A 23392-nucleotide genomic window follows, 5' to 3' on the forward strand; every position below is an offset into this window, starting at 1 on the left:
TACATAATGTGAAAAACATTCTCACCTTTAAATACCTCCATACGTTGCACCACAAGTATCTACATTTCGTGTTTGCAAACACGATGCACGTGCAATATTCACGTCTCACTTCATGAAAGTTCCTCAAGTCACTGGTCTGCAGACCTTTTAGTCTGACAGAATCCAACTGATGCGTCGATCTGATTTTTTTTTTTTTTTTTTTACGTCTGTCAAATATAAATTAATTCAAGATCATTTTAAAACGGCATGACTTTAAAATACCCATTTTGGACACCTCTAAGAGGCAAAACCCCCAAATAATTCTGAAATCACAAGGATGCTGTGAGCGGGAACTACTAGGGGGGGACATCATCCCACGCACATAAAGCCAAATATTGCGCACGCCCAGCACATGCTGTGTGCGCTCGTGGAATGGCGCGCGTCCCTTTGTGTGCGTAACGAGAGCGCTCGCAGATCTTAATGACAAAGCCTGTAATGTGTAATGCATGCAGCCAGTATGCAGCCAACACGCTTTAACCTCACTGCACATATGTGTTAGGACGCTGGGCGAGTGTTGCTCACGGCCACCACTGGACCACTCGAGAAAAGCTTAAATTAAGCAAATAACTGACCATCTTTCTTCACTGAGCCTTCACCTTATGCACAGAACTAATCACTGACAGCACATGATGGCCTTGAGGAAACGTTGCCCGCGTGCACCGATTTAGTATGTAGTCCAGCTCTCGTAGTAGACTGAACCATTTGTGTTAAGAGGGGGGGCGGGAATTTTCAAGTGTTGTTTCCGACATTAAAACTCTTTGAGACAAGCTAAATTAATTTTTGATAACACAGAGTGTAAAATATTTTAATGGTATGTCATACCAGAGCAATGACTCGTCATTATTTTCGCTTTAGCTTTTTAACGCATCGCCATGCCCCTTCAATGTCAGCGAAACGCTCGCGGTTTCCGAACTGCACCGGCACGGTCCTCGCGAACAGGCTGGGATGCGCGTGTGAGCTCGCACCACAGCCAATCGCGTGTTCAGAAAACGTTGGGAACGGTGAGAATTACATCCGTGACCATTTTCTTCGTTCAAAAAAAGGTAAGAGACCATTTTCTTTGCCATGCGATTTTCTTTATTATTGTTATTACTCATAAAAGAACGGATGCGCATGCAGATTCAGTGCAGTGCATGATGAAATAACGCACATGGCAGGCACGGGGGTATTAGAGCAGGGATGCATGTCAGGCTCCTTCTCCATCACAGCTGTGCTGTGGAATAACTGGCCGAAGGCCCTCAGGCATATCTGAACAGGGAATATCGAGTATTTCATACCTTGCAGATTTGGCCAAGCTACTCATCCTTAAGACGACACACAATATAGACAAACGTGTATATCACGAGACCTATAGTCCGCGTTTGCTCCGTCGAAATAAATCGGGCTAGTTTTTATTAGCCTCGGACCCGTTAAAAATAATAATAATAATAAATAAATATATATATAAAATCTGCGATTAATTAAAAGCAAACAAAGAAAACGAAACACTTAAGAGTTAATCCAGACCTATGACAAAGATTTGGTAATCGCATAAACAGTGATGGAGAGTGGGATAGGCTCGCGCGCTATGCCGCATCACGCTGCTGTGCCGATGGAAAACACTACAATAAAGACTACTAAAGCTTTATTATAGACACCGACATTTTATATATATATGTGTGTTTGTGTGGATAAAATTCGGAGTGTGTATGTATGTATGTATATATATATATATATATATATATATATATATATATATATATATATATATATATATATATATACAAAACACATTTCTATAGTTTAAGATATTTTCTAAGACACGCACGGGCCAATGGTGGGGAGTGTTTGGGTTCTTATGCAAATTAGCTCGTGTATTGCGTAAGAACTCAATTATTAACGCGCGGGTGAAGACGGTCGGATTACGGGCCAGCCCTTCATCTCGCACACTTTTGCGAGAAAATATCGAGTGCATTTGCCTGTGTCGCCTGATACTGTGTTTGCCTGTGAGCGTATTGGAGACTTGGGACATAAATATTTTGAGCGCAGACATAAGTAACGTGAAGTAGCATCTGAACATGCGCGTCAGATTTGATCCGGTCGCACATCAGAAACACTCCGATTCTGGGTTAAATACTGCATAGTCACATGCATTGGCCACGTGGTCTAATCAATGTTCGTTTCTTTTTGAATCCCAATAGCCTATTTTGTGACAATGAGGAGATAATTGTTTTTACGCACCACCTCTCCTACCGGACAAATTCTGCCCTCCTTCTATTGTTCTTGTTGTAACCTGCACCCAAGAAGAACTGAGGTGACCGAGCGTCTTCCCTGCCCATCGCCAAAAGACATTTCACCCCCTGCAGTGGTTTATTTTTCAAATGCCCAAAAACAGCAAATCCGTCAAGAGAGAGCTTGACGATGACGATGTCACAGAGTCTGTCAAAGAACTGCTTCCCAACGAAGACGCCCGTGACGACTCCTTCAAGAAGAGCTCGCTGATCGCGGACGCCGTCTCCGTGGACAAGCGGAGGGATGCGGAGGAGGGCTTAGATGTTGCTGGGGAGGAGAGGCCTGCGTGGGGCAGCAAGCTGCAGTACATCCTCGCGCAGGTGGGCTTCTCCGTAGGCCTGGGTAACGTCTGGAGATTCCCCTATCTGTGTCAGAAGAACGGCGGGGGTAAGTCCTCACTTAGACATTTCTCTGCACCTTAGATAATTTATTATAATGTAAATCGTTGTAATTCACTACAGATAGATATGTATATTTTCTTGTAATTAATCATTTTTTATTGTTGAAAATGAGTTATCACTGAATAGCCTAAAACAAATATAGCCTACCTGTGGGTTATATTCTGTGAGAGTATGCTGGATTACTTGTGTTGTTCATCTATAAAACAGGCTTCAATCTTATTTAAACACATTTTAAAATAACATTGAATTGTCTTTACATCCTAATAGGAAAAACTGTTACTCTGGGGGGGAAACTATGTTAAAATGTCAACGTTAAAATTATAATTCAACAGTGTTTGGTTGTGTGAACATGTGTAAGTAATTTATTTGAAGAACACCAGTTCAAGTGGCTTCATAGTTATCACCATAATAGTTGCTCTAAGGAAAATATTGTCCTTTTGACTGTCCTGGTTACAGACTGGCTTTAGAAAGCAGGTAGGAAACCTCTCTACGAGGAGACGGTTGTGTTTTCTTGCTACTTCACACGTGCACTCAGCACATTGCGTGCTAGTATAATTATGTGCTAAGCATTCTTTCTTTGCAGACAGGGACTTTGAAGAAAGGTTCGGATGTTATTTGCGATTTTAGTGTGTATCCAATGCACCAAGCAAAGCATCCTTTGTGAAGGATGCGAGGATGACATGACACCTACAGTAGAATTGGGCTCAGTGTTTTAACAACAAGTGATTCATTAAAAAAGTGATTCATTTATGCCTTGTGCCAACAGCTCAGCAGTTGGTGCCAGTTTATTGTAGATGATTCGTTCCTGCCCTCTAAGTGTGATTCAGAGATGATCACCAACACTGGCTTATTTTTATGATAAGTGTGCCATCTTAAATTATCCCACAAACACGCCCAGGGAAAAATATGCCTTTTTATTCTAATGTAACATCAGTAGGTACTCCATCTGGAATGAGAAACATGTGTTAAGTACTTGTGCTACACAAGCCCCCCTCCCTTTGTCTACTATATATTATGTATATATATTACTAAATATTACAGGTCACAGGGTATGAGAGAGTACGCATGCGGGGCAGTCAGAGTGGAAGCTTGGAGACAAGAACTGAAAGCATCGTCACTGCGGTGCACTTTACCGCTATATAACCAGACACTAGTATCGGTTCCTCCTGCCTGCAGAAAGCAATGCACAGTTGCATCATATGCTGTCTGCCTTTCCTGGGACAGCGTGATCCTGTACCTGCATATATCCTGCATACATCTAGCATGCGTGTGTCAGGTCTGTGGGATAATCAAAGGTTTTATTTTCACCCTGGGCATATACTATGTGCTGTAAGGAAAGCTTATTAAAATGCATTATCCTGGTCTGTGTGCTAGCATTCTTACTCCCAGAGGTGGGAAATATAGCAAAAATGTGCTATTTTCATTACAGTGTTTATTTCTTCTCATGCTTCTACAAATTGAGAGACACAATGCAGCAGAAAAGATGTGGTGACATTTCAAAAAGGCAGTGGAAAAAGAAATATGCATCGTGATGTCATTTACCATGAAAAATCCTCCTCACTACTGCGTCTGGTTTCTCTACTTTGGCTAGATAGCCACAACATTTTTCAAATACTTTTTTTTTCATAAGAATGTATTTATGATGACTGTAGGTATAACACAATGTACCTTGTAACACAGTGTATTCGTCTGCTATACAAAGCACGGGTATTTGTGTGTGTTTGTACAGCCATAAAAACATCTGGGTTGGCTCGACCATGGTGGTAACAACTCATTGTTATATTTTCCAGGTTGTTATTAGAGTGGGTGCCCTGCTGTTCTAGCCTAGGGTTAGATTAAAGAGGCCAAGCTTTGGGGGGGCGGGGTGTGAGCACCCCCTGCTCACTGTCCAGGTGACAGCAGACAGCTGCAGCCTCTATCATACACACTTCTGCTCTCCAGTTCTGCACCACAACCTTCTGCTTAATCACTGTCTCCTCCTGATTAAAAACACAAATAAAAAAGACCAGAATACATTTTGTAAGCATCATAAGATCATTCGTTCTGAGTAATAATAAATAGATGAATAAATGTTTTGGTGGCACTAATCTTTCGTAGTCATCACTATAATAGCAGATACAGTCACTGTAATAGTGATTGACACACGCATTGGGGGCATAAAAAGTCTCAGTCATCGTTTTAGCCGCTTAATACAAATACAAACATCTTTTCCTACGTAAAGGTGAACAGGGAGTCTAGAATGCATTTCTGAGCCACATCTGTGCACATTCTTATATGTTGGGGAGAAGGCATGAGAGATGGGCTGCACCCCCAGAAACATGAATGGACACAGATGCAAGTTCTCCATGTAACTTGGCTGCGTAGCTTCAATACGACGGTTTCACACTCAAACTCACGCTCTTGTGCGGCTACGGGGAAGCTTCACTGACTCTCCGAGAAAAAGCACACAGGAAGTTATCAGAATGTGAACGAAGCATCAGTCAGGCTGAAACAAAATCAAAATATACTGGTTCTAGTAGAAAAGAGTAGTAACATGTTCGACATGGGTCTGCGCTGAGTAAAGTGGTAGAGGGATGAAGAAACAGAGACAGAGGCACAGAGAGAAAGAGTGTGTGTGTGTGTGTGTGTGAGTGTGTGTGTGAGCACGTGTGAGTGTGTGTGAGCGCATGTGAGTGTGTGTGTGTGAATTACTGCCTTTCTCTCCCTTCCTAAGGGCATTGTAAAGGAATAATATTGTCTCTGCCATTGATGGTCTATTATCTGTTTTGATTTTAATGTTGCAATAAATCAGAAAAGACTTTAATGCATTAAACACATTAAGTAACATGATACATTGGAATATTCCATAATCTGAATTTATAATCCATGTCCTCCTGGCCTGTGTAGGAGCGTACCTAGTGCCCTACTTCATTCTGCTGGTGACCATCGGAATTCCGCTCTTCTTCCTGGAGCTGTCAGTGGGCCAGCGTATCCGACGCGGAAGCATCGGCGTATGGAACTACATCAGCCCCCATCTGGGAGGCCTTGGGTTCGCCAGCTGCATGGTGAGTTCATCCCGGAGTTCCACTGCGGCCGGCTCTGCTGCTACAGGCTGCATTCGGACCCAGGAATGGTGGGCAGGTCGCGCGTTAGCAGCTCCAGACAGGAACAGGCAGGACGCACTGTGCCCTTTGACACACATCCTCTCCCCCTGCCACAGGTGTGCTTGTTTGTGGGGCTCTACTACAATGTTATCATTGGCTGGAGTCTCTTTTACTTCTCGCAGTCCTTTCAACAGCCACTGCCCTGGGACGAATGTCCACTGCTGAAAAACAAGACCAGCACATGTGAGACAATTTTCTAAACCTGAACAACCTGGCATTTTTGCTTTCATATTTCAAACTAAAACATTAGCTTCAGCCTTTCTGCTGATCGCACGTTAATAAAGCAGTTTGAATAAGATTGCTGCCTTGCCAGACATGTGCTGCCTTCCCCTGCGACTCCGCATTCTTGCTTGTCGTTCAGATGTGGTGCCAGAGTGTGAGAAGAGCTCCGCCACCACCTACTTCTGGTACCGCAGGACCCTGGACATCTCCGACTCCATCTCAGAGAGCGGGGGGCTCAACTGGAGGATGACCCTGTGTCTGGTGGCCGCCTGGACCATTGTGTGTCTGGCCATGATCAAAGGCATTCAGTCCTCAGGGAAGGTAAGGGCCACTCTGCTGTGAGGAGGCTTTAGGCCACAGATGGTGGGAAGGCAGCAGCTAGATGTTTCAGTGTCAGATACCACTGATCTGTCTGTTAGCATGTCAGTGGAGCAGCTAACGTCCCATGGCAACAGCAAAATCTTTGTAACACAGGTGTAAGGTAAATGACAAGTAGGCTTTAAACATATTTTAAGCGTGTTTACAGTGGATTTCCCTTTTAAAAGTAAGTAATGCATTCTTTTCATCCTAAAGCAAGGTGCTTGACAGGAATTGCCTCTGTTTGTTTGATCTAACTGCTTACATGCTTGAAGTCGGAGTGAGGATGAGGAGGGTATACCTCAGAAGAGGTATACCTCAGAGGGTATATAAGTGGGTATACCTCAGAGGGTATATAAGAGGGTATACCTCAGAGGGTATATAAGAGGGAATACCTCAGAGGGTATATAAGAGGGAATACCTCAGAGGGTATATAAGTGGGTATACCTCAGAGGGTATATAAGTGTGTATATAAGAGGGTATACCTCAGAAGAGGTATACCTCAGAGGGTATATAAGTGGGTATACCTCAGAGGGTATATAAGAGGGAATACCTCAGAAGAGGTATACCTCAGAGGGTATATAAGTGGGTATACCTCAGAGGGTATATAAGAGGGAATACCTCAGAGGGTATATAAGGGTATATAAGAGGGAATACCTCAGAAGAGGTATACCTCAGAGGGTATATAAGTGGGTATACCTCAGAGGGTATATAAGAGGGAATACCTCAGAGGGTATATAAGAGGGAATACCTCAGAGGGTATATAAGAGGGAATACCTCAGAGGGTATATAAGTGGGTATACCTCAGAGGGTATATAAGTGGGTATATAAGAGGGAATACCTCAGAGGGTATATAAGTGGGTATACCTCAGAGGGTATATAAGAGGGAATACCTCAGAGGGTATATAAGTGGGTATACCTCAGAGGGTATATAAGAGGGAATACCTCAGAGGGTATATAAGAGGGAATACCTCAGAGGGTATATAAGAGGGAATACCTCAGAGGGTATATAAGTGGGTATACCTCAGAGGGTATATAAGTGGGTATATAAGAGGGAATACCTCAGAAGAGGTATACCTCAGAGGGTATATAAGTGGGTATACCTCAGAGGGTATATAAGAGGGTATACCTCAGAGGGTATATAAGTGGGTATACCTCAGAGGGTATATAAGTGGGTATACCTCAGAGGGTATATAAGTGGGTATACCTCAGAGGGTATATAAGAGGGAATACCTCAGAGGGTATATAAGAGGGAATACCTCAGAGGGTATATAAGTGGGTATACCTCAGAGGGTATATAAGTGGGTATACCTCAGAGGGTATATAAGAGGGTATATAAGTGGGTATACCTCAGAAGAGGTATACCTCAGAGGGTATATAAGTGGGTATACCTCAGAGGGTATATAAGAGGGAATACCTCAGAGGGTATATAAGAGGGTATATAAGAGGGAATACCTCAGAAGAGGTATACCTCAGAGGGTATATAAGTGGGTATACCTCAGAGGGTATATAAGTGGGTATACCTCAGAGGGTATATAAGTGGGTATACCTCAGAGGGTATATAAGTGGGTATACCTCAGAGGGTATATAAGAGGGAATACCTCAGAAGTCTGTTAGAAAGCAGTTAAGAGTCTGATGGAGGAATGCAGCAGTGGGGAACTGCAGTCTCAGGGCTGTGATGTTCTCCACTGCCTCCAGCAGTGCCTGCACGGAGCTGCGGTTCCTCACGTGATCACACGGGTGTGGCAGGGTTTAGCACAGCCAGAACATGGCAGGGGACCGCGGGGATCAAACTAACACAGAGTAAAACGAAATACAAACTTTTTACGTAGTGAAAACAGGTTTCAGCGGAATGTTCCCATAGCAACGTCGTCTTCTCATATTCCCATAGCAGCGTTGTCATTTGTAAATTTTGAGATTTTTCGCCAGGTTCGTGCTGTTTGTCCAGAGTTCATTAAAATACTGTAGAGGATAATGTAAATACATTTTATAATGCTGTTATTTGCTATTTGATTTTTAGTCAGCTTTCACTAATAATTCTATAAAAACTATCTGGATGCATATTTTTTTTATGTATTGATGCTAGAAAGCTCATTTTGTCTTAAGAAACATAAAACTGAATTCATTTATTTGTATTTTTATCAATTTACCAGTCTTTTTAGCGACCATTACAGCTAGCCCACCCATGGGGAAATATATTCTCACTAACTCTGCTTTTGGCTAAATTGTTCAGAAACTTGTAAATAAAGTGTATATGTTCATTTCTGTCAGAGATGTGCAGGATGCCTGCATACAAAATTATTGCTCAAATATTTAAATAAAAATCAAAGTGTTTCGGTTGTTCTTGCACTCGCTGCAGCTACCCAGGAGCTCAGCCCTGAGGCTTTGTGATGTCACTGTACTCCTGATCTCAGCCCTGATGTCTCTGTGATGTCACTGTACTCCTGACCTCAGCCCTGATGTCTCTGTGATGTCACTGTACTCCTGACCTCAGGTCAGCCCTGAGGCTCTGTGATGTCACTGTACTCCTGACCTCAGCCCTGATGTCTCTGTGATGTCACTGTACTCCTGACCTCAGCCCTGATGTCTCTGTGATGTCACTGTACTCCTGACCTCAGCCCTGATGTCTCTGTGATGTCACTGTACTCCTGACCTCAGCCCTGATGTCTCTGTGATGTCACTGTACTCCTGACCTCAGCCCTGATGTCTCTGTGATGTCACTGTACTCCTGACCTCAGGTCAGCCCTGAGGCTCTGTGATGTCACTGTACTCCTGACCTCAGCCCTGATGTCTCTGTGATGTCACTGTACTCCTGACCTCAGCCCTGATGTCTCTGTGATGTCACTGTACTCCTGACCTCAGCCCTGATGTCTCTGTGATGTCACTGTACTCCTGACCTCAGCCCTGATGTCTCTGTGATGTCACTGTACTCCTGACCTCAGCCCTGATGTCTCTGTGATGTCACTGTACTCCTGACCTCAGGTCAGCCCTGAGGCTCTGTGATGTCACTGTACTCCTGACCTCAGCCCTGATGTCTCTGTGATGTCACTGTACTCCTGACCTCAGCCCTGATGTCTCTGTGATGTCACTGTACTCCTGACCTCAGCCCTGATGTCTCTGTGATGTCACTGTACTCCTGACCTCAGCCCTGATGTCTCTGTGATGTCACTGTACTCCTGACCTCAGCCCTGATGTCTCTGTGATGTCACTGTACTCCTGACCTCAGCCCCGCCCTCTTCCCATGTTCACTGCTGTCTCATGCACATTTTCCAGTGCAAGTCAGCTGTACTCATATTAATTAGCCAACAAACTGCATGACTGAAATGTTTGCAGATTATATTTTACGTCCTTAGAGTGAGTGAAATATGATGGCTGATCTCTCCACAGAATCAGGCTCTCTCTCCCATCTTTATACAGACACACAGTCACGTTTAGCAGGGGTGGTGAGGATGTGCTGTCTCCTGGCTGCTCTCTGGAACGGCACACCTCACTCGCAGGGTGAGCGTACCAGTCCACAAGCCTTGGTGTCCCGGGAAACGCAGGGCCTGGCCTAGGACGCACACTGAAAGGGCGTCGGGGAGGTCTTTGAAGCTCCGCAACAAAAGAATATTAATGTACCATTCACAGTTTCCACAAAAGTGCATTTGAAGGAAGAAAATTCCAGAATAGACATGCTGTTTTTTCTTTTTCTGGCATTCTGTACAAGCGTGTGCCAAGAGTCCGCATGTGCGTGCACATGTTACAAGAGAACAAAAACCTGGGTGGTTGCTATGGTTTTTCCCGCACTTTTCTCACTGGCAGAGTGAACAATCCACTAGTGAGCGAAGTTGCAAGGTGTTCAAATACAGTACGTCAAAAGGGGGAGATAAATGGGTATATATGTATGCATCTTTCATGAATAGCTTAATGTGAATAACTAAACCTTAACTTGGCATCTTTCCAATGTCTGGTAACAGGGAATACATATTGCATACGTTTAAAAGTGAACATACGTTACTAATAAGCAGATTTTTTGTGGGACTGTTTTTTGAAGGAATAATCAAAGTGCTTTTTTAGTAAAGAAAGCAGCAGTAAAACTACAATTTTGAAATCATGTGAAGGGAATTGGGGAGATATTAAGTGACACCTAAATGATAGTTACACTGAAACCAACACTGATGTCCATTCACAGCACAGTGTGGGGGGGAAATGTAAGAAAAAAGGAGCAGACATTAAAGAGCATTACATGCACAGCAGCGTGTCCGTCGCATACCCGTGTGTGTCGCAGTATACCCGTGGATGTCGCAGTATACACGTGTGTGTCACCGTATACCTGTGTGTTTCGTATACCCGTGTGTCGCGGTATACCTGTGTGTCTCGTGGTGGTATACCTGTGTGTCGTATACCTGTGTGTGGCACTGCATACCTGCGTGTGGTGCCGCATACCTGCGTGTGGTGCCGCATACCTGCGTGTGGCGCCGCATACCTGTGTGTGTCACAGTATACGTATGTGTCACAGTATACGTGTGGCGCTGTATAGCTGTGTGTGGCACCGTATAGCTGTGTGTAGCGCCGTATAGCTGTATCTCGCAGTATACCTGTATGTTGCAGTATAGCTGTTCTGCTTCACAATCTGTTGTGGGCCCATAAAAACAAACTCTGGGATGTTTTTTAAGCTTCGTTCTACAGCTAAGCCATAAAGAATGGTTTTATAATGTTCTCTCCTTTTATTCAGGGGGTAACTGTTATTATACGCTGTTGTAAACACTCAACCTTCGGTTTACACCTCCTCCCAACCGCTCTGCAGAGAAACGTCTGTCCTGATTTTAAGTATCCTTCAGGAAAGTGATTTAGGGCACGCGTATGCAAAACATCTAGCCCAAGTTCTGTGTGCAGTGAGCGACCATCAGACAGTGCGTAGAGCAGGTGCTCCCCCTACAGGCCAGAGATAACATTGCGGTTCTGAGAAGCCTTATTGTGAGAAACAATTACTGAGGAATTATTCCAAGAATTCCAAATTGGATTATATGAAAACAGTTGGGTACACTGTTGTATTTTTGTCTTGCTTGTTTGTTGGTTTTTGTTTAATACTTCTCTTTAGAAGTATTCTTTGTGCTGTTGGGTGCCAGACAATGAAACAAAGATGTTTCATTCTGCTTTCTTTGCCTAAACTTTAATCGTGGTGTGAGGAAGTGAAAGCTGTGTTCTGATTGGTTGCAGGTGATGTACTTCAGTTCCCTTTTTCCTTATGTGGTGCTGATCTGTTTCCTGGTGAGGGGACTCTTGCTTCAGGGCTCTGTTGATGGCATCATACACATGATCACCCCCAAGGTGAGACTCACACACCTGACCGAGGGGAGGGGGGGTTTGTGTGTGTGTGGGTTGTTTTATGCAAAAATCTAACCTCACTAAGCCAAGGACATTTGTCCTCAACAACAAATTTAGTGCAGCTTGTTTGACGTGCTAAACTGCAAACACCTCAATTGTAAGTGATATATCTGTGTGATTTAGCGTAATTACAACAAATTGCTCATCATCAATTCTTCCACGCACATCTCTACTCATGCTAACAAAATTTGTGGAAAACAATAATGGTTGCTATAGAAACAAGAACATCCCCCAGCATGCATCTGTGCCTGTGACACGGCAGGTTCCAGAAACAAATTAATTTCTCCATCAGCAGATGGCCTGTGTCCCAGCAGCACATGTACCTGTACATACATTTTGCATAACATGCACACCACACATAGCACACACACATGCACATGTGTCACGTACTTTGTGTTCAATGTACTATTCTTGTTCTTTTTTTGCCTGGTTTGTGAATTATGTAGTGAGGTCCTGCATTTCATACTGTTTCATACTGTCACTTCGTAACACTTCACGCTGTGTCATTATCTGTCATTAGCAGTCATCTGTGTAATGACCTTGTGCACAAAGGGGGACTATTGTGCCGTCACGTCATGTTCATTAATATCTGTGATTAATATCTGTGACTAATAAAAGCAAAAAAAAGAAAAGCAAGCAGCATAAATAAGAAAAGTGGTAATGGATCAAGTAATATGTCAAAAGTGTTTAGTATTATGTGTTTTGCAGTTTTTATGATAATTTAACAGACATATGATACAGTCTGTCATAATAGTTTTCTATGGTATCCAAGTTTGATTGGCAGTATGGTTAAAGTCAATCTTGGTATTAGTTTCTGGGTCAGACTGTCGTGGCTCTGTGTGTGTGTGGGTGTGTGTTTCGACAGGTGGAGATTATGCTGGAACCTAAGGTGTGGCGGGAAGCAGCCACCCAGGTCTTCTTCGCCCTGGGTCTGGGCTTCGGAGGAGTCATCGCTTTCTCCAGCTACAACAAGCGCGACAACAACTGCCACTTTGACGCCGTGCTCGTATCCTTCATCAACTTCTTCACATCTGTCCTGGCCACGCTGGTGGTGTTCGCCGTGCTGGGCTTCAAAGCCAACTTCATGAACAACAAGTGTGTCCAGCTGTGAGTGGCCCGCCTTACAGAAGTAACCACGGGGAACAGCAGAGCATAGGAAAGGCTACGGGTGTGCAGAACGCTGCTCTAGATTATGCTTAAACGCCACACATTTCATTCAGCGGTGGAGGTGTCATCGGGGAAGCCGTCGGTACACTGAAATCTTAAAGCTGCCGATAAACACATTTACAGTCCAAGGTTTTCTTGTTTTTCAAGGTCTTTAGAATAATCAGCACACTTAACAAATCATTTAGAGTGAAAATGAGATAATTACATGGAGGAAAAAAACCTATAACAGTTGTGTTGTTAAATGTCAGGAACACAAGGAAGATTGTTGGTTACCTGGGCAACGAGATAAGTCATGACTTGATTCCTCACCACATCAACTTAAGTCACGTGAGCCCCGAAGACTACAAGAAGATGACCGACATCATCAGTGGCGTGATGGAGAGTGATTACCCTCGCCTGGCTCTGGACAAATGTGACATTAAGGACGAGATGAACAAGGTATGGACAAGTCCAGCACGCGTTCTAGGAGCAGACGACATGAAAGTCTTACTCTTGCAATGCATTCTTTATTGTTTTTAATGTCCCATTTGCATAATACTATCTGGCCCTAATAGGTTTTAATTTACTAGTAGCAATATTACAATAAATCATAAATGGAAAGGAAAATATTTTCATGCATATTGATAACACTATATTTATCCAAATCCAGATCACACAATTTATTGTGTTTATTAATGAGTTTATGAGTTTATTAATGAATTAAGTAATTGTCAGTTGTAGCTTGCAGTGCACATCTTCTGACACAACTGCTCTCTTCATAAGTGTGTGTGTGTATAAAGGTGACATATGTCTTCTGTATGTCTTGTGTATAGACTGTATATAAATGTGTGTGTGTGTGTGTTTTTGTTTGTGTGTGTGTGTCTATATATAAAAAAAATATATATATATATATATATATATATATATATATATATATATATATATATATATATATATATATATATATATATATATAAATTGGGGGGGGGGGGGGGATTCCAGGTGAGTAACTCCATGTACTGTAGTAAGAGATGTATAGAGATTCTAGATCGTAGTGAAGTACCAGTTCCAGAGAAACACTTTACTTGCACAGCTGATGAAGGACCTTTTTCCAAAACAGCCTGTTTCTCTGGAAACTCTGTACTTTACTACAATTTAGAATCTCTCTCTCTCTCACTCTCTTTAAATATATATATATATATATATATATATATATATATATATATATATATATATATATATATATATATATATATATATATAGTGTGTGTGTGTGTGTGTGTGTGTGTGTGTGTGCATGCACTCGCACATGTCTACACAAACTATGCATTAGACATGTCAACTGGCCATTTTAAAGAGGTCATTCATGAAACAGGCCAGCGGAGCACATGGCCCAGTTGTGCAGGTGCCGATGTCTGTGTGTCTCTCTCTCCCTCCCTCCCTCTCTCCCCCCAGGCAGTCCAGGGTACAGGTTTAGCCTTTATCGCGTTTACCGAGGCCATGACCCACTTTCCAGCCTCCCCGTTCTGGTCGGTCATGTTCTTCCTCATGCTGGTGAACCTTGGCTTGGGCAGCATGTTTGGCACCATCGAGGGCATCATCACTCCCCTGGTGGACACGTTCAAACTACGCAAGGAGATCCTCACACGTAAGACCCAAGGACTCCACACACAACAGGCTTTTACATACGGGATGTGTGTGCTTGCCATCATTCGCGTCTCCTTCTGACTTTCTTGTAGTCGGCTGCTGTTTGATCTCGTTGGGCTTCGGGCTGATTTTTGTTCAGCGATCGGGCAACTACTTCGTGTCCATGTTTGATGACTACTCTGCCACACTCCCTCTACTCATCGTCGTCTTTCTGGAAAACGTGGCAGTCGCGTGGGTCTACGGCACCGATAAGTGCGTTGCTCAGAACCAAAGTCTTAACTCACACCTTCATCAGTTGGTGCTCCTCTGTGTAAATTACTATTCTCCTCCAGGCTAGCAGCGCCCTCTACTGGTACTAGTTATTAAATCATAGTGGCATGTTGCCATCTGCGAAGCCCAGAGGGTCAGTTAAAGTGAAAGGAAGATTGAAACTTTGCCTTACAAAATATAGCAGTGTGACATTTAGATCCAAGAAATACTAGTCTAATAATAATAACTACAACTAGTAATAAAGGTCCAATTCTGAAGTGACCGGCCCGAAGAGATAGATCTCGTAATAAGCTTTATTGTTTTATTTTAATGTGAATTGGCAGTGTGTGTGTGTGTGCGTGTGTGTGTGCAGTGAGCTCGGCCTTGAAACAACGGCGTCTGTGTCCATGCAGGTTCTTTGAAGACCTAAAGGACATGTTGGGGTTTGCTCCTTCGCGCTACTATTATTACATGTGGAAGTATGTGACGCCTTTGCTCCTGCTGGGTCTGCTGACTGCCAGTGCCATCCAGCTGGCCTTGACCCCGCCCACCTACAGTGCCTGGATCCAGGACCTGGTGCGTCCCGCCCTCCAGACTAGCTGTATGTAGCATGTCATGTGTATATGACAACATATGACATAACATGTAAACATGCATCAGGTTAATGGAAAGGTGAGCTCTGTCAGGTCATATTCTCATGTCCATTAGGATCAGAATGTATTTGGTCACTAGCAGTAAGTATTATTATTATTATTATTATTATTATTATTATTATTATTACATTTATATAGCACATTTCTTGGAACTCAAGTGGGACACAGCGTAGTCTCACTCAGAATCCACAGCCCCCAGAGGAAATCCACATGGAAACTACACCCAGATAGGGACTCGAACCCTAGCGCTGAAAGGCAAACATGCTAACCACCAAGCCGCCGTGCCAGTTAGTGATGTCATTAGGACTGTTGGTAGGGTCTGAGGTTACATCCTGTCAGAATAATCCAACTGCCCATATGTGTTTGTTTCAGGCTCAGGAACAGTCCCTCAGCTACCCGCCGTGGGGCCTGGCTGTCTGCATCAGCCTGGTGCTCATTGCCGTGCTACCCGTGCCTGTGGTCCTGATATTGCGATGCTTCGGCATCACCATGGACAACACCGCCAGCGGCGGCCCGGCCTACCAGAAGGGCCGTGTTCTTAACGAGAGCAGGAGCAAGGAGGAGGATGATGACGCCAGCCTCATCCAAGGCAGGACGCCCAGCGAGGCTGCATCCCCTGTGCCAGGCAGCAGTGTCTATGACAACCATGGCATGCCCGGCCCAAGCCCCGCAGAACCCACCAGCAACGGCCACCTTGGCGTCAGCCGTCGGACGGGCGAGGAGCGCGACATGCCCGAGTCGGGTTTGTGAGGTCCAGCCTCATTTCGATCCCCGCCGACGTCGAGCTCAGAGGTCGCAGGGTAACCGTCATGCCATTCCTGTTCACCCACCTGCTGCGTCCCTGGGTGAAGGAGAACCTCTCCACCTCTCCCATATCACACCTTAGTCACCTTCAGCTCGGTACACCCACACCACACTTCACCCTGCGTACCCCATGCATGCTCACCTTAAAAACAATCGCTTACCTCAAACACCAGTCCCGTAGTCCCCGCTCAACTGTCGAGTGATTCCACCTTTCACACCACCTCTCCATGCTTTGCTGTTTATGGACTTAAAACAGTACATCATCTTGTATTATATTTGTAAATAATATAGATGCACCCCACTTCCCCAGATGTCACCTGAGTTGTCATGCACAGGCGAACACCTCCTCCCACACCTGGATGAGGGGGGCGTGGCTTCCGGGGTTGCTCTACTGTGGAATGGCTGTAAATACCAATCAAGTCGCAAGGGCGGCTGCTGTCCACCAATGAGATTAGAAGCAGCTTAGCTACACTGGAACAGTATAGAATGTACTGTATGTGTGAACTACGGGAAAAAAAGTTAGACATGCAATACAACTTTTCTTTTGATAAAATGACTATTTTACTGTGTTGCTTCACAGCATATGGATGGCATTTACAACCCCAAATGATTGAAAAGATGTGCCTGATTTGTCATTTATCGAATAATTGGAGAAGTATGTATTCTGTAAAAAAAAACAAAAAAAAAAACCCCACATATGTATTTAACCTACATATGATAGTTTGAATTTTAGGACATGTTTTGCTAAGAAATAACTTTTTTTTGATTGTTTACCTATTTACTATCATTGTATGGAGTGCTGCCTAATTACTGTATATATTTAATTTTACATGAAAACGCTTTGACATGTTTTTTCTCAGCCTCAAGGTATAAATAAAAAAAATTAAAAAAAACAGGCCATGCAAGTGCTGTATTGAGTTTTAATGTGTGTACCAGTACAACATGACATGACATGACTATTCCTCAGGACTGGAGTATTAATCATCATAACCAGTGTCGTGACTCTGAGTCTTTTACAACAGTCTTGTTCCTCAATTTTGCACATAAGACAAACACCAAGCACATTCACACACCAACACCGCCAAGAAACGCAAGTCAACAATGTGTTAACAGAAAAATAGTGATTATAGGTTATGAGGTTTTAAAACATTTTATTTTGCTCGAATTCACTGATTCAGTCACAGGTATTTTCGAGAAAAAAAAGGTAAAATTTTAAAGTAAAAATAGCTAAGATCATTGAAATAAGAATTAACAAACATGTTAAAAATCAATACCTCAGATGTTTGTCATTCTGTGAGACAGCAGTAGCAGCCTGTGTTGGGCCTGTCCCTGAGTCACACAGACATCACAAACGCCTCAATAACGGAGTATTCAGGACACTAAAGCATGTGGTGCAAACACCATTGGATCACTGTGCAGGTAGTACAGAAGCAGGTGAAAAGATCCTGGTGGACAGTTTGAATCTTTGCTAATCATTATGATTCCTGTAAAACCGCGAGGCGGTCACGGCATCTGGGACTATACAGCCTTGGCAAACCCCACTCGGTTGTTATCACGGTCAAACTCTGTGTAGTACTGCCCGATGAATACATCTCCCAGAATCCACAGTGGCCCAGCTGGGGGAGGGATATCTAAAGCCATGAAACCACTCAGGCAGATTTGTTTACCGGCCTGCCTCTCCTGTAACGCACACACAGACACAGACACCACAGCATGGCTATCACATTCCTAAATATTCATGCAATGACCTAGTTGGAACAGCAGGGAGGAGGAAACTCGTGTTCAGCTTTTACAAAAATAACTTGTGACAATGAAGTTAATTAGTTATTCAACTGCTTCACGTGTTTGTTGCAACATTTCTGAGTCTGCTTACACACATTCCTTTAACGGGATTTAATGGCATTTAATTGGATTAAATTCGAGTAAAACTGAGCTGCCTGAGACGTGTTTGTTTTGTAACCAACCTTGAGAATGTACTGTTCTCCGGTCAGTGTGTAGGTCTGTCCCCCCAAGACAAAAGAGACAGCTGGAAGGGAGGGCACCTTCTTACAGTCAACCATATACTACAGAGAAACACACACAAACACAGTCTGAATGAAACCACACACCTGAGAGAAATACGCACGCGCACAGTAAAGAAAAAGCAACACATTTCTTGAAAAGTCCAAAAACGTTTACATGTATCTTTAGGACATGCACAGCTACATTTTAATAGATCATGATGATATGGAAAGCCATTTTATAATGCTGTCGTAAGCAAGGCCACAGTGGAGGCTGCTGGTGGTGGTGTACCTCTCCCTGGATGAGGGGGATGGCACCTATGGCCTTGTGCAGGGCTTTGACCTCGGCGGCGGGACCCGTGATCAGAGACGTACCAGTGTCCACGATCCCCTCACAGCCTCCCTTGCAAAGGGCGAGCTGGCTGCCGATGCTCATGCTGAAACACACACAAACACTTCAGTTCATGGATGATGCTTGACTTATAATCAGAAGGTTGCTGGTTCAAGCCCCACCACTGCCAAGTTACCACTGTTGGTCCCCTGAGCAAGACCCTTAACCCTCAGTTGCTCAAGTTGTATTCAATCATAAATTTAAGTTGCTTTGAATAAAAGCGTCAGCTAAATGCTAAAAATGTAAATGTAAACTGATACAGCCAGAAATATAACTACTTGCATAGGTAAACTTATTTCAATATAAACACGTCTTTTAACTTTTCTTTGCAATGCATGAAACTTCTGTCTCTAGTCTTTAATATCCATTTACTCAATACAATAGTCTGAGAAATGTTACAACAAAAGATGTTTTATCCAGATGTCTAATTTATACTAAAAATCGAAAAGTATGCTACTTCCATTACTGACGCTAGCTAGCGTATAACACCCACCACACTCATACGGGTTCATATGAGGTTGCTGATGTTGAAATAGCAGCGAACTGTTGCTTACATGCAGATTCATCTTCAGGTACATAATTTTGCCACCTACTAATCTAAACAGCAGAGCGCAAATCACTCTCCCTGTGGCAGAGTTGTGGACTCTGTAGGAAATTCTAACATTGGCAATGTACAATTATGTACAGTACAGCCAGAGCTGTCTGTTTTCAGACAGGTCAAAGACCATGTCAAATGTAGCTTAAGCTAGTGACAGACAGCTGTCATTTTTGATACTGTATGTTCTATCATATCTGACCATGTTGCATTTACATATTATACTCATGTATCTCTAAATAAATAAAGTGTGTAGGCTTCTCATCAGCTCTGACTCAGTGTCACTCATTCTGAGAATCATGCCCCTGGGCCCTGAGGAGGGACAACCAGACCCAGGCAAGGCAGACGTTGGACCAGAGGGACGGGGTGAAGGAAAACAGGAAATTTTTCCATACAACCAGTGTAAGTGTTACAGCCACGCAAAAACTCACAGGTCAGACCACCATGGCAATGCTGCGTTCCCCCCCACAATCCAATTATTAATTCTCATAATCAAATGTCTGGGTTAGATTAGATTATATAATCGGATTTAGAATATTCATTGACAGCAGTTAGTTCACCATCCACTAGCAGGGAGATTAACCTCCTGAGAACAGCAATGAGCCCCCCCCCATGTGAAACAGCTGATTAAGTTTTCTCCAGTTCACATAGCTTTTGTTCTGAAAGTGCAACACGGGGCTTCAATCTCTGTGGGTCAGCAAGAACAGAGAAGGGCGACTTCCTCTGGAGAGGAGTACAAAAACGTGACACTGCACAGGACCGTGACGCATCAGGGGCTCTCACCCATCCATGTGGATCTGCCAGTAGGCCTGTCTGCTGAGAGTGATGTAGTGGAAATCTCCGGTGTAGTACTTTGGGTCTGTGCCACCCAGGAGAAGCTCACCGCCGGGCTGAGTTTCAGGGTTCCTGTCAAAGAATCACATATATAAAATAAGGCCATGCAGCAATAGTAATGACATTGTTAAATATCAATGATCAATAACATCAACACCAGAGCACTAATGAAAAGACAAATGACAGAAAGTATGAGTTTGCCCTATGACACGCACGATCTGGTCAAGGACTTTGACCACTGTGATTAACTCCTTTCCAGGCACACGTACAGACTAACGCTGCCTTCACAGTACCTTTATGATTGAGCTCTTCATCAAATCAACATTAAGTGACTTGAAAGCTGCTAAACTTTGAACCACTCTACAATCAGCAAACCTGGATGTTTACTTTGAATTTAGCATGTTCACACCCTTTCAATGACAGTGGAAACTTAGGACTAACTTCACACTGCACTCAGGACAAGCCTGTTGCCAAATCACACACACACACACACACACACACACTTAAAACATACACACCTGTTCAGATAGAAAGAAAAAACATTCTTCTCCACTTTCTTCTGGCTCATCATCATGTCAAAAACAGGAGTGACCCCATCCACAGAGATGCGAGGGTACGCCATGCCCAGAATGCCATCGAACTTGGCCGCAATGAAGGCAACTCCAGGCTGCTTGATAGCCTCTCCAAAAACCTGCTTCTCAACAGCAATGTCGCCAACCTACATGACAAACACTCCTTTTCAGTTTCTGACACCAGCACAAGTCAAACCATCATGTTAAAAACTAAAGGAAGCAAAAACTATTTCCTCCTGTTGAGGACGGCAGACGGCAGTATGTACGTACCGTGCAGGTGTCCTGGCTCAGGTACCCAGACAGGCTGCCAGAGCCGTACTGGATGGCAAATGCGGTGCCGTTCTTGACATAGGTACTCGAATGAGCGCTGTTGTACTTGTGATGAAGTACTGCAAGATCAAAAGCGCAACCAGGTCACATTGTGCTTACTCGCAGACATCCGGGCTAACTTCAACACTAATCAGAGTGGGATCAACTGCAAGGAAGAAACATACAACTAGCAGCCTGGGGAAGCAGACATTACAATTCTACATTTTATTATAACTACACTTTCTACAATTCTGTGCAGTATTCAAATGGAACCTACAGCAAGCGATGTCTATTAGAGAGCAGTGCACCGATGGCACCCACAAGTTGGAGGATCCTGTGTCAAACACCACGGTAAAGGTTTGAGGAGGCGTGCCCAACCCTATCTCCCCATAGTACTGAGCCTGTGGGAAAAAAAAGAAACAGCACAGTCTTCGCTTATTACTTTAACAAAGGGTGTTTACAAAAATCAGGATGGGGGGGGGGGGTTATGAACGGACTCATTAGTTGCATGTTCTCAGGACACTGCACGGGTCTGTCCTTCTGTTGGAGTGGCATGACACACCACCTCATGACAGTCAGGCTACTACACTACAGCTGACAAGCAAGAAAAAGGGGAAGCATGATTTTACAAGTTTCAAGTTCACGTTTGGTAAATCCAGCCATCCATGACAATGATGAAGCATATTTAAGTAATATTATGAAAATACGGAAATGAGGTTGTCTGTCTGTATATGACTTTCTTCCTGTACAGCTTGTGGTAAAGAGAGAGAGAGAGAGAGAGAGAGAGAGAGAGAGAGAGAGAGAGAGAGAGAGAGAGAGAGAGAGAGAGAGAGAGAGAGAGAGAGAGAGAGAGAGAGAGAGAGAGGGAGAGGGAGAGGACCACGTACTCAGAACTTTACATTTTAGTAATAGTTTACAGTTTTTAAATTAAAGTACCCCTTGTTTAGTTTTTTCATAGTATTAGCATATTATTGTGGTCAGGAAGACCTATCTGCAACATTAGCATCCTCAAACTAGACTTTTACTGTCACATAGCAACCAGGACAAAAGATCACAAACATGTCACTGTTTATGAGTTAGGACGAGGGGGTTAAATGGCACTCACGTCCAAATAGTTTTTAAGGGTTTCAGGGGTGGGGGCATTGCTCGAAGGGAAACCCAGGTTGTACTTTGTGGACTTGGAGGTAGCCAAGAGTTCCTCTATAGGTCGCCCAGAGTCTGACATGGAGCGCCTTATAGTGCGAAACTTGGTCAGGGGAACCCTGTGGAATGACACACAGATAAGATAAAGGTACATACAGACACGAGAAGGATTAAAAAGACCAATTCGTTGTAGCAGTAGCTCACCATACACCATTATCCAAGTTAGCTAGCCTAGCTCTAACACCACCTGCACCTGATGGATTTTAGACCAAAGCAATAAACACGTTTCTCATGACAGTTTGGAAATAAATAAGCAAATAAACCCACATGTGTGTTCTCCAGACATGTCAGGATTCCCCGGCTAGGCTTCATAAGGGCGTTATAACGTCGTCATAAGAACAACAACTCAGTATTAACACAGCTAAGCTAGCTAGTAAACATCCTCCTTCAGTCCCACTGGACCCGACGATAAACGACTTTTAAGCGTCTTTACAAAGCAGAACTGGACATTTAACGCGTTAAAACACAATGAAGTAAATACGTATTCAAAAGACTAATTCAAATGAACAACAGCAGCTGGTAAAGCTAAAGCTACATTACCGTTAGTTTTCGTGACAGGTTTTAACCCGAGGTAACTCGTTTTATCTGTATAACTGATAGGTGTGTTTAACATCCAGCTAGCTTATCTCCGCCGGGCCCTTACAGGACTTTTGCTGAGTCACAAACGTACAACAGCCAAATTAGCCCAGCTAAACAAGTCCATTAGCCTAGCTAGGCTAGCTAAGGCTGACTGAAATCAATTACTAGCTAATAAAACCACCACAAAAAAGAACAAATCTGTCTTCGTTTCCCACCTGACAACCGCGTCGGACATCCACACAACGAGAGAGAGCAACGGCAACGCGGCGAGCTTCATGTTTCGTGTTTCACAGACGGCGCCTCTGTTGGTGTTTTTATAGGAGTGTTACACAGCGTTCATACACCGCCTGTGTGTTTATACAACAGGGAGGGGCGGCCCATCTGACGTCACGTGGAATCGTGTCTCGTGAGCGGTGCCCAGCTCACGTGCCTGCAGGTATGCGGCCTGGTCGGTCGTTTTGCAGAGAAATAAAAGAAAAATGCAACAAGTTGTTTTCCGCTGTGTCTTGTTTCACTGTGTTACGTTCCATACAGAGTGATGTGAATTGTGCTCTGGTCAAATGTCACTAAAGGGCGAGGTAAAAAAATAAATAAATATATATATATATAT

The 23392-nt window shown here is 43.7% G+C and overlaps 2 protein-coding genes across 2 annotated transcripts; one reads left to right on the plus strand and one right to left on the minus strand.

Moving 5' to 3' along the window:
- The first annotated feature begins 963 nt into the window (after positions 1–963).
- On the plus strand, positions 964–17419 carry slc6a15 (solute carrier family 6 member 15). The gene is made up of 12 exons (XM_027032763.2): positions 964–1082; positions 2220–2697; positions 5598–5755; positions 5911–6037; positions 6216–6397; positions 11633–11743; positions 12666–12907; positions 13216–13405; positions 14402–14594; positions 14686–14845; positions 15256–15418; positions 15868–17419. The coding sequence occupies exons 2-12, from the start codon at positions 2400–2402 to the stop codon at positions 16243–16245; spliced, it is 2202 nt and encodes a 733-aa protein (XP_026888564.2). The 5' UTR covers positions 964–1082; positions 2220–2399; the 3' UTR covers positions 16246–17419.
- ctsd (cathepsin D) lies at positions 17206–23142 on the minus strand. Its single transcript, XM_027032765.2, has 9 exons — positions 22998–23142; positions 22106–22262; positions 21278–21401; positions 20962–21080; positions 20638–20837; positions 20069–20191; positions 18592–18736; positions 18264–18362; positions 17206–17979 (listed from the first exon to the last, which is right to left on the minus strand). Exons 1-9 carry the CDS (start codon positions 23057–23059, stop codon positions 17818–17820), a joined length of 1191 nt encoding a protein of 396 aa, XP_026888566.2. The 5' UTR covers positions 23060–23142; the 3' UTR covers positions 17206–17817.
- Positions 23143–23392: the final 250 nt, after the last annotated feature.

The sequence above is a fragment of the Electrophorus electricus genome, chromosome 4, assembly GCF_013358815.1.
Source record: "Electrophorus electricus isolate fEleEle1 chromosome 4, fEleEle1.pri, whole genome shotgun sequence".
Taxonomy (NCBI): domain Eukaryota; kingdom Metazoa; phylum Chordata; class Actinopteri; order Gymnotiformes; family Gymnotidae; genus Electrophorus; species Electrophorus electricus.

What these genes read in the sequence shown, in the direction of transcription:
- slc6a15 (XM_027032763.2), top strand. Translation starts at nt 2,400, where the DNA reads ATGCCCAAAAACAGCAAATCCGTCAAGAGAGAGCTTGACGATGACGAT. An exon ending in AACAACAAGTGTGTCCAGCT is followed by an intron (nt 12,908 to 13,215) that starts GTGAGTGGCCCG and finishes GTTAAATGTCAG; the next exon opens with GAACACAAGGAAGATTGTTG. An exon ending in GTGCCTGGATCCAGGACCTG is followed by an intron (nt 15,419 to 15,867) that starts GTGCGTCCCGCC and finishes TGTTTGTTTCAG; the next exon opens with GCTCAGGAACAGTCCCTCAG.
- ctsd (XM_027032765.2), bottom strand. Translation starts at nt 23,059, where the DNA reads ATGAAGCTCGCCGCGTTGCCGTTGCTCTCTCTCGTTGTGTGGATGTCC. An exon ending in ATGTCCGACGCGGTTGTCAG is followed by an intron (nt 22,263 to 22,997) that starts GTGGGAAACGAA and finishes GTCATTCCACAG; the next exon opens with GGTTCCCCTGACCAAGTTTC. An exon ending in TGGCAGATCCACATGGATGG is followed by an intron (nt 18,737 to 20,068) that starts GTGAGAGCCCCT and finishes TGTGTGTTTCAG; the next exon opens with CATGAGCATCGGCAGCCAGC.